General features: G+C 53.2%; 1 protein-coding gene across 3 annotated transcripts in view; it reads left to right on the top strand.

The window, feature by feature from the left end:
- Positions 1-14,979, top strand: part of HPN (hepsin) — a 17,468-nt gene extending 2,489 nt beyond the window's left edge. The window contains exons 3-13 of one of the 3 annotated variants that reach the window (XM_036441176.2): positions 3,436-3,537; positions 3,619-3,660; positions 10,309-10,438; positions 10,509-10,631; positions 10,772-10,812; positions 11,053-11,218; positions 11,314-11,504; positions 13,678-13,773; positions 13,963-14,105; positions 14,264-14,428; positions 14,639-14,979. In XM_036441176.2, coding sequence (XP_036297069.1) covers positions 3,436-3,537; positions 3,619-3,660; positions 10,309-10,438; positions 10,509-10,631; positions 10,772-10,812; positions 11,053-11,218; positions 11,314-11,504; positions 13,678-13,773; positions 13,963-14,105; positions 14,264-14,428; positions 14,639-14,677 — 1,238 coding nt within the window. In that variant the 3' untranslated portion in view covers positions 14,678-14,979. The remainder of the gene's footprint in view (positions 1-3,435; positions 3,538-3,618; positions 3,661-10,308; positions 10,439-10,508; positions 10,632-10,771; positions 10,813-11,052; positions 11,219-11,313; positions 11,505-13,677; positions 13,774-13,962; positions 14,106-14,263; positions 14,429-14,638) is intronic. The other 2 variants (XM_045582554.1, XM_045582553.1) reach the window with 2 other exon arrangements.

Genomic DNA, 14,979 nt, shown 5'->3' with positions numbered 1-14,979 from the left:
AACAGACTGCTGGAGGCGCAGAGGCACATGGCTAACTGGGTATTCCTGGAAGTAAAGTTGAAATGGAGCTGAGAGGGTGATGAGGTGTGTCAGTGGGACCCAGGTCTGTTCCCACTATTTTTGATGAGGGGCAGGCAGACACCTGGGTGTGCTGGGTCTCTCCACAAGGTGGCGCTGTTTGTTATTCGTTGTTGCTCTTTTATTTATAAGTTCTGTGGTTTCAGTTGTTTTTTGGAAGGGCTCTCAGGTTAAGGGAATATATGTTCAACTCTCAAATCGCTACCAGCCATGCTTATGTGCGAGGGTTGCTGGCGCCACAGGGCTGAGGCCTTGGACTATGTCCTGTGGAACACTGGGGAGTCACGGGGAGTTCTAGGGAAAGTAGGGACAGGTTGGGTTTGATATTTAGCAAAAGCCCCCAAGCTTCCATGTAGAGGCTGGACCAGAGGGGGAGCCTGAGCCAGGAGTTGGATGGAGTGAGGGACAGGGAAGAAGAAGGTAGGCAGGAGACATTCAGGAGGCCTGCAAGCTCTGAAGGGAGGGAGGTGTCCTGCAGAGGAGGGGCAGGCCTGAGGATGAGGGCCTCAGGTGTGACCTGGGGATTTGGGAAGACATGGAGGCCAGTGTGGGACCTGAGGTGTGAAAGACCTAGAAGATTCCAGGAGGGGACATCTAAGAGGCTGCAGGACCCTCATCTGCAGGAAAGTCCTGGCCTGGGTCAGAAAAGGGAAACTGAGGCTGTGGAGACCGGGGAGACCATGGCCCGCTCTGTGAATTCCAGATTTCAGCGATAAATAGGTCAGGAGATGGAGAAGGCACTGTCGGAGAAGTAGAAGGCAAGACTTCTGGGTGACCCAGAGTTGAAGTTGGGTTGAGGGGGACTGAGACATGAAGTTGTCAGCTGAGTAGAATCTCAGAGACAAGAGCCAGAACTGTCTCTTGTGAGGGTTTTATAGACAAATGGTAGGGGCAGAAGGAGGTGCCCTTGCAGGAGTGCAGAGCAGAGCCTCTGGGTGAAGTTGGGGGCACACGGGGGGGACCTGGCTCACTGATCTAAAAGGCCCGGTGGCTCCCATAGAATCACGACAAGGATGGTCTTCTCTCAGAGGAGGGTGCTTCCTGTCCACCAGAGGCACCTGTTGGCGGGTTGCTCGAGGTCCCCTGAACCAGAGGGCATGGAAGGAGGCGCTTCCTCTCGCCCTAGGAGACATGGGTGGCAGAGCTTTCTGCCTTAGCAGGCACAGCAGAGCACAGCTGAAAACAAAGGAACCAGGACCTCCCACTAGAACCAGGAAAGTGGGAGGTACAGAGTTGGGAGTGGGCCCGGGACATAGCGAGGTCTGCCAGCTGGGCCTCTTTGGAGGGAGGGAGTGTTCTCTCGTGCCTGACGAGAATGGCTGGGCTCTCAAATTCTTAAGACACCTGGACAGTGCCATCCCAGGAAGGTCCTGAACCGCTCCCCACTCTGTTCCAGGTGCTTGGCTGGCCCTGTGCCTATCGGCCTGACGACCATGACACAGACGAGAGAATGGGATCTCCTGTAGCCCCCGGAGTGCCTGGCAGATGCCAAGGGCAGTCAGGCACATGCCAGGCCCCGCTGAAGGCTTTCAGCAGCCTTTTCTCTTTGTTCCTTCCGAAGTGCCTAGCCAAGGGGTTGGCTTTTAATCCCCAGGGGCCCTGGTGTACAGGGAGTGAAACCCATCTTCTCCCCAGGTCCCCGGCCTCCCTGGCTGGCCCCAGCTTTGCTTCCACTGTCTCCTCCAAGTGCAGGCCATTCTGGCCATATCAGTGGCCTCTCTTGCCCTCTAACAGATCACGATTATTCTTGCCTTTGACTGTGCTGTTCCCTCTGCCCGCAGTGTTCTTCCTTAAGGCCTTTGCATGGCTGGCCTCGTTTCAAAAGGCACTTACTAGGTTGGGCTTGTGTGGTTGAGCATCTACCCACGAACCAAGAGGTTACTGTTTTGATTCCTGGTTAGGGCACGTGCCTGGGTTGCAGGCTCAATTCTCATCAGGGGGCATGCATGAGGCAGCTGATTAATGAGCTTTCTCTCTCACTGTTGTTTCTATCTCTCTATCCCTCTCTCTTTCAAATCAATAAAAAGAAACCCGTATTTTTTAAACAATCACTTATTAGGGAGGCCCTCCCTGAGCACCCTACAGAAGCTACCTGCTGCCCCCGACATGCATTACTTTCTTTATGATCTTTGCCATAACTGGAAATTATCAAGTTCATTTATTGTCTACTTGTTCACCTCCCCCACACCTCACACACATGAGAATGTGAGCCCTATGGCCAGCATCTCATCCATCTTGTTTTGGGGTGTGTCCCTAGAGCCTAGAATGGTACCCAGTACACAGCAGATGCTCAACGGGACAATGAACGAATGAGATTCCATTTTACCGATGAGAAGACTGAGGCCCAGAGAGGTGAAGGGAGTTGCTAGGACCACACTGCTTTAATGATTGAAAGGCACTTTTTGAGAACTTGCTATATGCCAGGGACTGTGTACAGGGAGAGGTAGCATGGCTTAGTGGTTATACATTTGAGCACCAGCTCCAATTCTTCCAGGGTTCAGGACCCAACACTGCCTCTTGCTAGCTGAGTCACTTCAGGCATGTGATTCTCCTCTGGGCCTCAGTTTCCCCTATATGAAAAATGGGACTCATATTGAGATAAGGACTGAATAAATTAATGCATTGAGAGCAATACCTAGAGCATAATAAGCATCTGATAAGAGTTCGGCTATTATTTAAAAGAACTTTATTATTTAAAAGTATTATTTTTAGAGGTGAGTACTAGGTGGGTGCCCATTAAATAGGTGAGGAAACTGAGGCTCAAAGAGGTGGTGTCACCTGTCCCAAGGTCTCAGCTAAGAGTGGGGAAGGTCAGTATTTAGAAGTGAGGCTGGCAAGTTTTTAAACTTAAGTTCTTAACCTCCAGGGGCAAACTTGACCTTGAAGCTGGGTGGTGTGGGAAAAGTCTGGTACCCAGGGACAGAGGGTCTGGAACATTAGAGAGAAGTGAGGCAGTGAGGGAATGCCAAACAGCAGGGAGGAGAGCTGCTAAGAGGGCAAAGGTCAGGAGTCACAGCCCCCAAGAGGCTCCAAGAACGTCTGGGAAAGTTAGCAGAAATGAGAGGTCCAGGAAGAGATGTCCCAACGTGATGACGGGGCTACAGAGCAGCGTCACTGGGGAGGAGAAATGCCAGGAGTGCAGGCAGCGAGCGTGGCAGCTGTCCCGGCCCCTCCCCTTCCCAGCAGAAACCCTTGAGGAGCTGGACACCTGGCTGTCCTCACTGCAAGGGAGAGGCAGCCCTGCCCACTGGGCCTGGTAGGCTCCGACATGTGGGGGCAGACAGAGCTGACCCTGTGCCCAGCCCCACCCTGAGGGGGACAGGCCTGCCTGTGGCCCCAGCGTGGTCTCTGTTGCAGGCGGCCGGACTGTGCCATGTTGTTCCGGATCCAAGGTAGCAGCTCTCACTGCAGGGACACTGCTGCTGCTGACAGGAATCGGGGCAGCATCCTGGGCCATCGGTGAGAGTGGCCCCCGCACCTCTACCCTCCCCTGCCCCTGCAGCCCCAGCCTGCCTGCCCTCACCTCTGCCTTCTCTGCAGTGACCGTTCTGCTCAGGAGTGATCAGAAGCCACTGTATCCAGGTGAGTGAAGCAGGCGGGGACCCTCCGGGGCGCCCTGAAGGAAACCTGGGCCTGGTGGGAGCTCAGCGGAAGGACTTTAGAATGAATGCACTCGTGCCGAGTGCTTGTCTGGACCAGGTGCTGCTGTAAGCAGTTCATTTGTCTAACCCCGTGCTTTCCAGACTCTAAATGTGTTACCCATTAATGTATCATAAAATTAAATTAGTGAGCTGAAAATCGGATGTTAAAAAGTATGAAATAGATGAGACTAGAAAATATTTGAAGGAATCTCTCTCAGTAAGAGAACCTCTTGTTAATCTTTTATTTTGGTTTTATGAGGGTGGGACTGTTATTCTCTCCATTTTAAAGATGGGAAACTGAGGCTCAGAGCCACGGGATGGTTTGCCTCAGAAAACATAAGTTCAAGGCCTCATCATGATAGAAAACTGTTTTTGGTTTTATTGTTACTGCAGAGCGTAGACAAAACATGTCTGAGAGGCACTGTGTGAAACCAGAACTCTCTAGCTCCCTTAGAAGGTAGCTGCTGTCGCCCCTTCACAGATGTGGAAAGTGAGGAGCAGAGAGAACACGCAGCTGGCCAGTGAGGGAACAGGCCCTTAGACATGCCCGATGGAGCTGTGTCTGCAGAGGCAAGGGAGAATGGCCGCCCTGATAAGCAGGCACAGAAGCTCATTGTGGAATGAATGAATGAGTCGCCCAGAATGCTAGCTGCACGCTGCCTTTTCGTGGTCCAGACAGCAGGAAGGAAGGGGAAGCTGGGGGATGGGATATCTTTTTCACTCCCATGCGCCTCACCTACTTCCACAAAGGACTCAGCTCACATTAAGAGAAGAAACGAAAACCCAGACAGGGGAAGACAACATCAGCGCCAGTGGTCAGACCAGCACTTAATGTGCCAGGCCCAGGCCTTGGCTCTACAGCTGTCAGTTCGTTAAGTCCTCACAACAGCCATTTTAATATGGGGAGGCCGAGGCACACAAAGGCCAGGCGATGTGCTGCAGGTCACAGAGCGAGTAAGCTCTGGGGCTGGAACCGGCAGCTGGGCTCAGCTCTTGTGCAGAACCCGCACGTGCTGTGGCCCCTCAAGAAACGGGAGCTGCCGTAGCGAGGGCTCCCCTGTGCCAGGCCCCGGCTGTGGCCAGGCTCATATTGTCATCACCCCAGACGGGGAAATTGAGGCCACTGAAGTGCACTCACTGGCCCAAGAGCACATGTCACACCAGGGGCAGGCAGAGGGATCATGCCCCTGCCACGTCCGTCCGTGCTCCCACCACCTTTGGGCTCCCAGCCAGCGAGGGCCTTCTTCGCCCTCACTTCACACTTGCTCCTGGCACTCTCTCACCCTTGAAGGACGCTCCTGGCACCATAGCCTTTGTTCACCCACTTTTTCCCAGCTCGTACCTAGAGGCAGGTTTCGGGGTTCTGCAGTGTCACTGCCAAGTGGGGGTCCTGGCAGAGTCCCCATGTTCCCCATGTTCTCACCGGTAAGCTTGGGGTGAGAATTAGAGGACATATGATCCAGGCAGGGCTTGGCTGTGAGCCAACTTGGTAAACATTGGCTTTAACTTCCCTGAGCTAGGCCTTCGGCACTCCCAGACTGCATGTTCCCCAAGCCATGGCCATCTGGCTGCGTGGGCAAAACCCTCCTCACCCTCACAGTGGATTGCTTACTCCTGAAGAATTTCAGTAGCGCAGGGGCATTATTATTATTATTATTATTATTATTATTATTATTATTTTATTATTTTTATTGCCCCAGACAGTGTCCTGAACATGGTGGGTGCTCAGGAATTTATTTATTTTTAATTTTTACTGGAGGATATTTTTCCATTGATTTTTAGAGAGAGTAGAAGAGAGTGGGAGAGTTTGCCAGGGCCTGGGCCGGGGAGGAGCCTGAAACCTAGGGAGAAACCCGCAACTTAGATACATGCCCTGGACCAGAATCGAACCCAGGAGCCTTTGGCCTGCAGTCCGACACTCTGTCCATTGAGCCATACTGGCTAGGGCAGGAGATCTTTGGTTAACGAATGAGCACAAATACAAACCGCTAAGACGGAGTAACTTGTCCTGGGCTTCACTGGGCGGAAGGTAACAGGCCACAGTTTTGACCAGCTCAAGCCGGTGCCACACCCTTGCTCTTCAGCTATACTTGGGTCTTCAAAAAGCGTTGGGAAATTATGAAAACAAAAAAACAAAAAATTCCCACAAAAAATAAAACTATATCTTGCCTCATTTTTCTGGGGTTGTCACACTTCTAAATATATCAGACAATTTGGTAAGCAAGCCAGGTGAGCCAGAACACACTTTGCATTGATTAAAATAATACAAATGAGAATAAAGTGTTTAAAAGTGAGAAACAGTGGCTCAAAATAGGGCTTTAAAAATAGCTAGAGGAGGCATTTTACATTCCCCTCCACCTTCCCTAAAACACAATCATAAAGTGATAATGGTTTCCTAAAACCTCATACTTTTTGGAAATCACATTTCTGGAGCACTTATTTCAAAATAAGAATTTACTCCACCTCACTTGGTATTTCAAATCCAAGTCTTGGTCTTGGTCTTGGTGCCACCCAACAGAGGTGCCAGGAAGCCCCTGCCCAACCCCAGAGTAAGGGACCATGATTAAAGCAAGCAAGCAAGCCAGGAAACGCCTTTTTAAAATTAAATATATTGGGATGACAAGTGTACATTTCTATGAAAAATGATTTGTATATTGCATCATGTATTTGTTACCCAAAGTCAGATCATCTTCTGTTTCCAGATATTTGACCCGTTTTACCCTTTACTTACCCCCCAATCTCCTTCCTCCGATAACCACCATATTGTCCGTGTCTGCTTTTGTTTGTTTATCTTGTCTGTTCATTTGTTGCTTTTACTTTTATATCCCATATATGAGTGAAATCATATAGTTCTTGACTCTTTACGTCTGACTTATTTCAGGCAGCATGATAGTCTCAAGATCCATACATGTTGCAAATGGCAGTATTTCATCTTTTCTTACTAGCCAGGAAGCTCTTAGCTGGGCTGTGGGTGAGTGTATTTGGGATGGGGATAAGTAAGGAGACCCACAGAAGGAGCAGGGAGTATGCAGTCAGCAGGCCTGGTTTCACAACCTGGCTTTGCCCGATTTTAGGCCCCTGGAAAAATACATCCTTTCTGAGGCTATTAATTTTCTTTCTTTTTTAAAAAAATTATTTATTTGCTTTTATTACTAGAGGCCTGATGCATGAAATTTGTGCATGGTGGGGGGAGGGGTATACCTCAGCCCAGCCTGTATTTTCTCCAATCTGGGACCCCCTGAGGGATGTCTGACTGCCTGTTTGAACGGGCAGTCGGGCATCCCTCTCACAATCCAGGGCTGCTGGCTCCCAACCTCTTGCCTGCCTGCCTTCCTGATCGCCCCTAACTGCTTCTGCCTGCCAGCCTGATCAGCCCCTAACCACTTCCCTGCCAGCCTGATCATTGTCTAACTGCTCCCCTGCTGACCTGATTGCCCCCAATTGCCCTCCTCTGCCAGCCTGGTTGTCCCTAACTGCCCTTCCTTGCAGGCCTGGTCCCCCAACTGCCCTCCCCTGCAGTCCATCTTGTGGTGGCCATCTTGTGTCTACATGGGGGTGGCCATCTTTGATCACATGGGGCAGGCATCTTGTGTTAGAGTGATGGTCAATTTGCATATTACCTCTTTATTATATAGGATTCTTAAATCTTTTTTTGTTGAAAGTATTATATGTCCCTTCACCCCCCCATTAACCCCTTCCAGCCTGCCCCTGCCCCCCACCCCAGGCTTTCAGAGGCTCAGTTTCTTCTTCTGTAAGATGGGCATAGAAATGGTCTCTACTTCCTGGGACGGTATGGGAGAGAATAAGACACATAGCATGGGGCTAGCCCATGTACATCACCAGGAAATGTAGTCAGTATGATTATTTCTTCACTGTTATTGTTTCACCCTTATGAGGGGAAGTTGCCTAAGAGGCTGTGTAGGGCAACTTTAAAAGCTTGGGGTTTGGAGTCACTGGGGCCTGAGTACATATCCTCTCTGCCTTGTTTGGTGATGTGGGGCAAGTCACCCCACCTCCCCAAGCTTCCACTCACCCATCTGGAAAATGGGGATGACCTTTGTGGCCTTGGGGTACAGTGACAGAGCATGTAGCATAGCGCTGGTGCACAGTAGGTCCTCAGCAGGACAGGGTTCTCCCTGGAAGTCCTCGCCCAGATCTGTGGGGCTTGGGGAAGACTGCTCGGCTTGGTGTGGTCTTACTGGGTTTTCCCTGAGAGGATGCGAAAGTGATTCTCACCAGAATCAGGGTCCTAGAACTCTCAGAAAAGGAAAGGCTCACAGCCTATCTTCCTTCAAACCTACCTTCCCAATTTCCCCAACCCTGTCAGTGGCAGCTTAGTCCTTCAAGTGGCTCAGGCCGAACACCTAACCCTTGACCCCTCTCTTTCCATAATGCAATTGTCCCCAAACCCTGCCGGCTCCACCTACAGAATCTGTCCAAAACCTAAACTCTTCTCCCCTCCAGTGCTCCACCCTGGCTCAGCCTCCATCCTCTCCCTCCTGGACATACAGCCAACTCTCTCTCTCCTGCTTCCAGTCCCCCCTCCCCCACACCCTGTTCTCCAACCTCCTGGCTCAGATCCTCCCCAGGAACACCTCACTCCTGGTAAAAGCAAAGTCCTGGCGTTGATCCAGGCTGTCTCCTGCTTCCCCTTCCCCTCGCTCACTGCTCCAGCCTTCTTGCTATTTCTCAGCCCCCACCCCAGCCTGAGGATCTTTGCAATTGCATTCCCTCCCCTTGGCCTAGTTTTCTGTCCCCTCACTTTTCTTCACAACTCTCTTTCTCACTTCCTTCAGGTCTTCTTTCCCTTACCACTTCTCGGGAAGCTTTCCTTCCCAGCTATTGAAAATCGCAGCCTCACCCCAACCTCACCACTCACACCAGCACCCTGACTCTGTCAAAGCTTGATTTGTCTCCCTGACCCCTTCTTTGGTGACACATGATCTATTTTCCTTATCTGCACCTTTCCTTATCCATCTCACCTATTGGCCTTTGAATGCCACAGAGCAGGGGTTTTGTCTGATCTGTTCACTGTCTACACTAGAGCCGGCGTGTACTGAGTGGGGAATGTGAATAACGATGGCTAAGGGCTGTGGCCTGGCTTAGGGGTGAGCAAGGTCCTCTGGAAGACCTAGTGTGGGGAGCAGCCTGGGAGGAGCTGACATCAGCTTTTTTTAAATTTTATTAATATATTTTATTGATTTTTTACAGAGAGGAAGGGAGAGAGATAGAGAGCTAGAAATGTCGATGAGAGAGAAACACCGACCAGCTGTCTCCTGCACACCCCCTACTGGGGTTGTGCCCGCAACCAATGTACATGCCCTTGACCGGAATCAAACCTGGGACCCTTCAGTCCGCAGACCGATGCTCTATCCACTGAGCCAAACCGGTTTCGGCTGACATCAGCTTTTAATACCACCAGCGCCAGGCAGGAGGAATCCCTCTCAGGCGCTGTTCCACCCTCCTGTGTGTCCCTGCCCCACTCGTCTCTGTGTGAGGATGTGCCTTGTTGGGTGACATTTATTGTTATTTCCCTCACCTCAGACTTGGGCTTGGTGAGGCCTGTCTTAGTCATCTGTGTGAACCTAGCATCACCCCTCATAGGACTAAACATGAGGTATGTGTCTATTAAAGCTTAGTGAGTTTGGTGAATGAATGAGTGAATGAATGAACACTACCTCATCTGCTTGGGGAATTATCATGCACTTTAATATACCCAAGGCTCTGACAAGTCCTACAGGAAAGCTACCTATCCTTTCCTCTTATTTTAATTTAAGACTATAAGCTGTCTATTTAAATATTTTGGCAATCTGATGTATTAGTCAAGGGTCCTCAGATGGCAAAAGATGGAAGAAAAAAACCCAAACTGGCTAAACGAAAAAGGGAATGATTAACTCAACCACTCTGGGAGTTCTTCAAGCCTGGCTCCATCAAGAAGCTTAAAACTATCAGCAGAGCCAAGACCGGTTTGGCTCAATGGATAAAGTGTTGGCTTGGGGACTGAAGGGTCCCAGGTTTGATTCTGGTCAAGGGCATGTACCTTGGTTGCGGGCATATCCCCAGTAGGGGGTGTGTAAGAGGCAGCTGATCGATGACTCTCTCTCTCATTGATGTTTCTATCTCTCTATCTCTCTCCCTTCTTCTCTATACAAAATCAATAAAATATATTAAAAAACAAAACAAAACAAAAAACTGTCAGCAGAAACCTCTTGGCTTTCCTCTGTGCTGGCTTATTTGTCCCCTCCCATGGGCGAAGGGCCTCAGCACATGCAGCCTCACACCATTTTCTGGGGGAACTGGTTGAAGCAGTTTCCCTCTTCCCAACGTCCCACAAGGTCGCAGACGGACACACGTGAGCAGCCGCTTAGGAAGTGCTGTGGGAGGAGGCACTTCCCCGGCCCAGCAGGGCCAGCCAGGCCCCCGGGCGGGCGGCTGTGCCTCGGTCTGACTTGTCACGTGCCCTGTGGACACGGTCAGGAGTGGGGGCACGGGGCACTCTGGTCAGCCCTGCGGCACTCAGACTGGAGGCACGGGGCGCGCAGCCAGGCGGCGGGGCGGGAGGGAGCGCGTGGCGTCTGTCTCCCTGCAGTGCAGGTCAGCCCCGCGGACACGCGGCTCACAGTCTTCGACGAGACGGAGGGGACGTGGCGGCTGCTGTGCTCCTCGCGCTCCAATGCCAGGGTGGCGGGACTCAGCTGCGAGGAGATGGGCTTCCTCAGGTACTGGGGTGCCCTCGGAGGGTGGCCGCGGGAGGGCGGGAGGAGCAGGCCTGACCCCTGCCCTGCCCAGGGCACTGGCCCACTCGGAGCTGGATGTGCGGACGGCGGGTGCCAACGGCACGTCAGGCTTCTTCTGCGTGGACGAGGGGAGGCTGCCCTACGCCCGGAGGCTGCTCGAGGTCATCTCCGTGTGGTGAGGAGGGCCGTGGGCGGATGGGGGCGCACACTCCGCCCCGCAGCCCCCAGGGTGCCCCGGCTCTTCCTCAGTTTCCTTCTCCGTCTGAACTGGCCTCTTTCTCTTTCTCTCTGTCCCCGTCCCTGTCTTTCTTACAGTGACTGTCCCAGGGGCCGCTTCCTGGCTACCATCTGCCAAGGTGAGACCCTGACACCCAGAACCCTCTTTCTGAGACCAGGGTGGGACCTTGTGCCCTTCAGATCTCCCAGGGCAGGGCCTTGTCCCGTCAGACAACCCCAAGCCGGCCGTACCCTAGGCCCTCCAAGGACCAGGTCGTGTCCTCTCAGACTCCTCCACGGGGAGCCCCCTCACACTCCCGTAGTGGGGCGCGTCCTCTCAGACCCCCTGGGGCCCGCTCCCCTGACTCCCTCTCTGGCAGACTGCGGCCGGAGGAAGCTGCCCGTAGACCGCATAGTGGGAGGCCAGGACACCAGCCTGGGCAAGTGGCCGTGGCAAGTCAGTCTTCGCTACGACGGAGCGCACCTCTGTGGCGGGTCCCTGCTCTCCGGGGACTGGGTGCTGACGGCCGCCCACTGCTTCCCTGAGTAAGTGGCCCCCACGGCGCTAAGGGGGCAGCGGGGCAGCGAGGAGGAAGGCTGCTTCCAGGCAGGCTGCCACCTCCCCTCCTGTTCCCTGGCAGGCGGAACCGGGTGCTGTCACGGTGGCGTGTGTTTGCCGGTGCTGTTGCCCAGGCCTCACCCCACGGCCTGCAGATGGGGGTTCAGGCAGTAGTCTACCACGGGGGCTATCTCCCCTTTCGGGATCCCAGCAGTGAGGAGAACAGTAACGACATCGCTCTGGTCCACCTCTCCAGCCCCCTGCCCCTCACAGGTAAGTCTGGGGGCTGAGCCCTGGCCTGGGGACTCCTGAGACCGGGGGTCCGAGGAGAGACCATGGCGATAAGGGAAATGCTCTTGAGGGACACAGGGTTGGCCGCCAAGTGGGGATGATTAGTGCGGCCGCTTTGTGAAGTCTGGCAGTTCCTCAGGAAGTGAAACATGGAGTTGCCATGTGACCAGCGCTTCCACTCCGGGGGACGCCCCAAAGAAATGAAAACACGTGTCCACGCAGGAGCTTGTGCAGCAGCATGCATGGCGGCACTGTTCGCAGTGTCAACAGGTAGAAACGGCATGTCTGTGCTCTGACAAATGGATAAAAACATGGCCAATCCGTACAGTAGGATACTATCTGGCCGTAGGGAAGAACAACCATTTCTGTGCTACGCAGTGGCCAACCCCTGAAAACATCCTGCTGAGAAAGAAGTCGGACACAAAAGGGCGCTCTATGGTTCCTTCCATATGGACTGTCCAGAGTAAACACATCTGTGGAGGAAGCAAGCAGATTCGTGGTGGCCAGGGGTGGGGATGGGAGGTTGAAGGGAGAGCTAAGGACACAGGTTTCTCTGGGGGTGATGCAAATGTCCTAAAATTGATTGCGGGGCTGGATGTACCTTCCTAGTGCTCCGCATGCCACCCAACATCTGTGAGCCCACTAAGACCACTGACTTGTGCATCCTAAGCAGGTGAATTGTGTGGTGTATGGATTATACCACACAAATAAATTTTTTTATTTTTATTTTATTTTATTTTATTTTTTTACCACAAAACCCCAAATGAAATGAAATGAAGACGGTGCTTTAAATATATGGATGAATCAGGCAGTGAAGAGTCACCCCCCTGCAGCTCTCGGGGGCATTCCCTTGCTCCCAATGAGGAAGACACTTCTCCGGGCCTGCCTGGCGGGCTGAGGGCAGGCCTTGGCTGCCGCTGCAGATGCCACGGGTGTGATAATAACAGAAACCGTGTGGTGGAGACGGGCTGAGATAGCAGTGACAGAGCACGACAGAGGGATGAGGGGGTGAGAGGAATGAGCACGAACACTGTGTCAGGCCCTGTCCCAGGGTCCGTGCACACGTCCTTCGTTCTCTCCGCAGCCTGGGAGGGGGTCCTTTTGTCACCCTATTTTCCACCTGGGAGAGGTCCGGACAGAGAGGAGGTGAATGTCTGACTCCCACGGCTGGCAGATGGCAGAGATTTGAGCCCAGGCCTCCTGGCACTGGGATCAGCCTGCAACCCCGAGGCTGTGCGCCAGGGAAGCCAGGACCATTTTGTGGTTTGCATTATACTTATTTTTATGGTTATTTTCTTTTTAATGATTCATGATTCTGGTTTTCCATTTAAGTGAGTGATACATATTCTTTTCCCCCTTAAAACAAAATAAAGTCTCCTCTTCAGTGAAAAGAGGGAGGGGTTGGCAGCACTGAAGCAAGGAAGTGTCCATGCGGCACAGAGGGTGGGGTAAGAGTGGCTTGGGTTCAAAAAACACGGCTGAGGGGGTAACAGCTTCACCGTCAGACGCAGGTCCTTGCCAGCTGTGTGATCTGGGCATGTGGCTTTACCTTTCTGTGCTGTAGTTGCCCTCATCTGTAAAAAGAACTTCCTAGGTTATTGACATGATTAAAAAGGTGAATATGAGTCCCGACTGGTAAGTTCGAGGGTTCGATTCCCAGTCAGGGCACGTGCCCAGGTTGCAGTCTCGATCCGCAGTAGGGGGTGTGCAAGAGGCAGCCAATCAATGTTTCTCTATCATCATTGATGTTTCTGTCTCTCTTTCCCTTCGTCTTTCTCTAAAAATGAATAAATAAATAAATAAATGAATAAATAAATAAAAGCATATTTAAAAATAAAGAAAAGAACACGGCCTGGGAATTGGGCAATCTGGGTTCACATTCCGGCTTTGCCATTGACTCATCGTGAGACTGAACAAGTGCCTTGGCCTCGCCCCCCTTCTGTGAAATGGGGTAACGGTCCTCTTCTTCCCTGGGCTGGTGGAGGTAGAAGGAACTGACCAGGAAGGGGCCAGATTCCGAGTGGGCGCTCAGTAGATGGCAACTGCTGCTGTAGCTGCTTTAAAGGACAGAGGACCAGGTGTGGCAGGGGCACTGGAGGCAGCTGGACAGACCTTGGCTCCAGGTAGGGCTGGACCAGCGTGGTCTCTCTCGCAGAATACATCCAGCCCGTGTGCCTCCCAGCTGCTGGCCAGGCCCTGGTGGATGGCAAGATTTGTACAGTGACTGGCTGGGGCAACACGCAGTACTACGGTGAGTCCCTCCCTCTGCCTGGGAAGCCGCCATGCGGGAGGCTGACCTGGGCCAGAGAAGAGCAGTCTGGCAGGTTTGGTGCCTCCTGGCCCTAGGCCACAGGGACACTGAGGAGCCTGGGGTGGGCACCAGGAGGGGAGGGGGTGTGCATGCTCACCAGCTCTCCCCAGCCTTGCCCCACACCCCCAGGCCAACAGGCTGGGGTACTCCAGGAGGCCCGAGTCCCCATAATCAGCAACGATGTCTGCAACGGTCCTGATTTCTACGGGAACCAGATCAAGCCCAAGATGTTCTGTGCTGGCTACCTCGAGGGTGGCATCGATGCCTGCCAGGTGAGGGGTTGCGGGGCATAGCCCCTGACCCTGCCACTCTGGAGGTGGAGGCACAGGGCAGTGGGTGGCCGGGCTCCCTGCCTCAGGGCCAGATGGTGTGACCACAGCCCGTGGCCATCCGGAAGCACCGCCAGCCTTGCCTCCCCTTCCCCTGCCAGGGCGACAGTGGTGGCCCCTTCGTGTGTGAGGACAGCATCTCTCGGACCCCACGCTGGCGGCTCTGTGGCATTGTGAGCTGGGGCACCGGCTGTGCCCTGGCCCAGAAACCAGGCGTTTACACCAAAGTCAGTGACTTCCGGGAGTGGATCTTCCAGGCCATAAAGGTGAAAGTGGGGCCCACATGGAGCCAGAGGACGCAAAAGTCTGGGACTCTCACTGGGGAAAGGCAGACAGGGTTTTCTGGAGACTTTGCTCGGGCCTAGAAGAGGCACCTGGAGCAGAGGCATTTCAAAGGGCTCCTTGGAAGAGGAGGCTAGTTGTGGGACTTTGAGGGAAGCCTCTCAGACCTCACAAGGCCCCAATTGTCTCCCCAGACTCACTCCGAAGCCAGCGGCATGCTGACTCAGCTCTGACCTGACGCTTCTCCTGCTGCAGACGCCTCCGGGCCCGAGCTGATGTAGGTGGCCTCAGCCCACATGGTGGGACCCACCGTGGGCTGGGATGGAACTGTTTTCTTCTGGGGCCCAGCCCACAAGTCCAAGGTTACCCTCCCTCCAGGGTCCTTCTTCCACAGTGGCGGGCCCACTCAGCCCTGGGACTACCTGAGACTCACCTTCCTGACCCGCGTGTAAATATTGTTTGCCATCTGGGGATCCCCATCTAGGTATCCCCGATGAAAAGCTGTTCTTTAAATAATAAAATCGGTTTTGATTAA

Source organism: Pipistrellus kuhlii, unplaced genomic scaffold (assembly GCF_014108245.1).
Source record: "Pipistrellus kuhlii isolate mPipKuh1 unplaced genomic scaffold, mPipKuh1.p scaffold_m20_p_17, whole genome shotgun sequence".
Taxonomy (NCBI): Eukaryota; Metazoa; Chordata; class Mammalia; order Chiroptera; family Vespertilionidae; genus Pipistrellus; species Pipistrellus kuhlii.
Note: the sequence above shows the minus strand (reverse complement) of the source record. Positions and strands in the feature narration are given on the sequence as shown.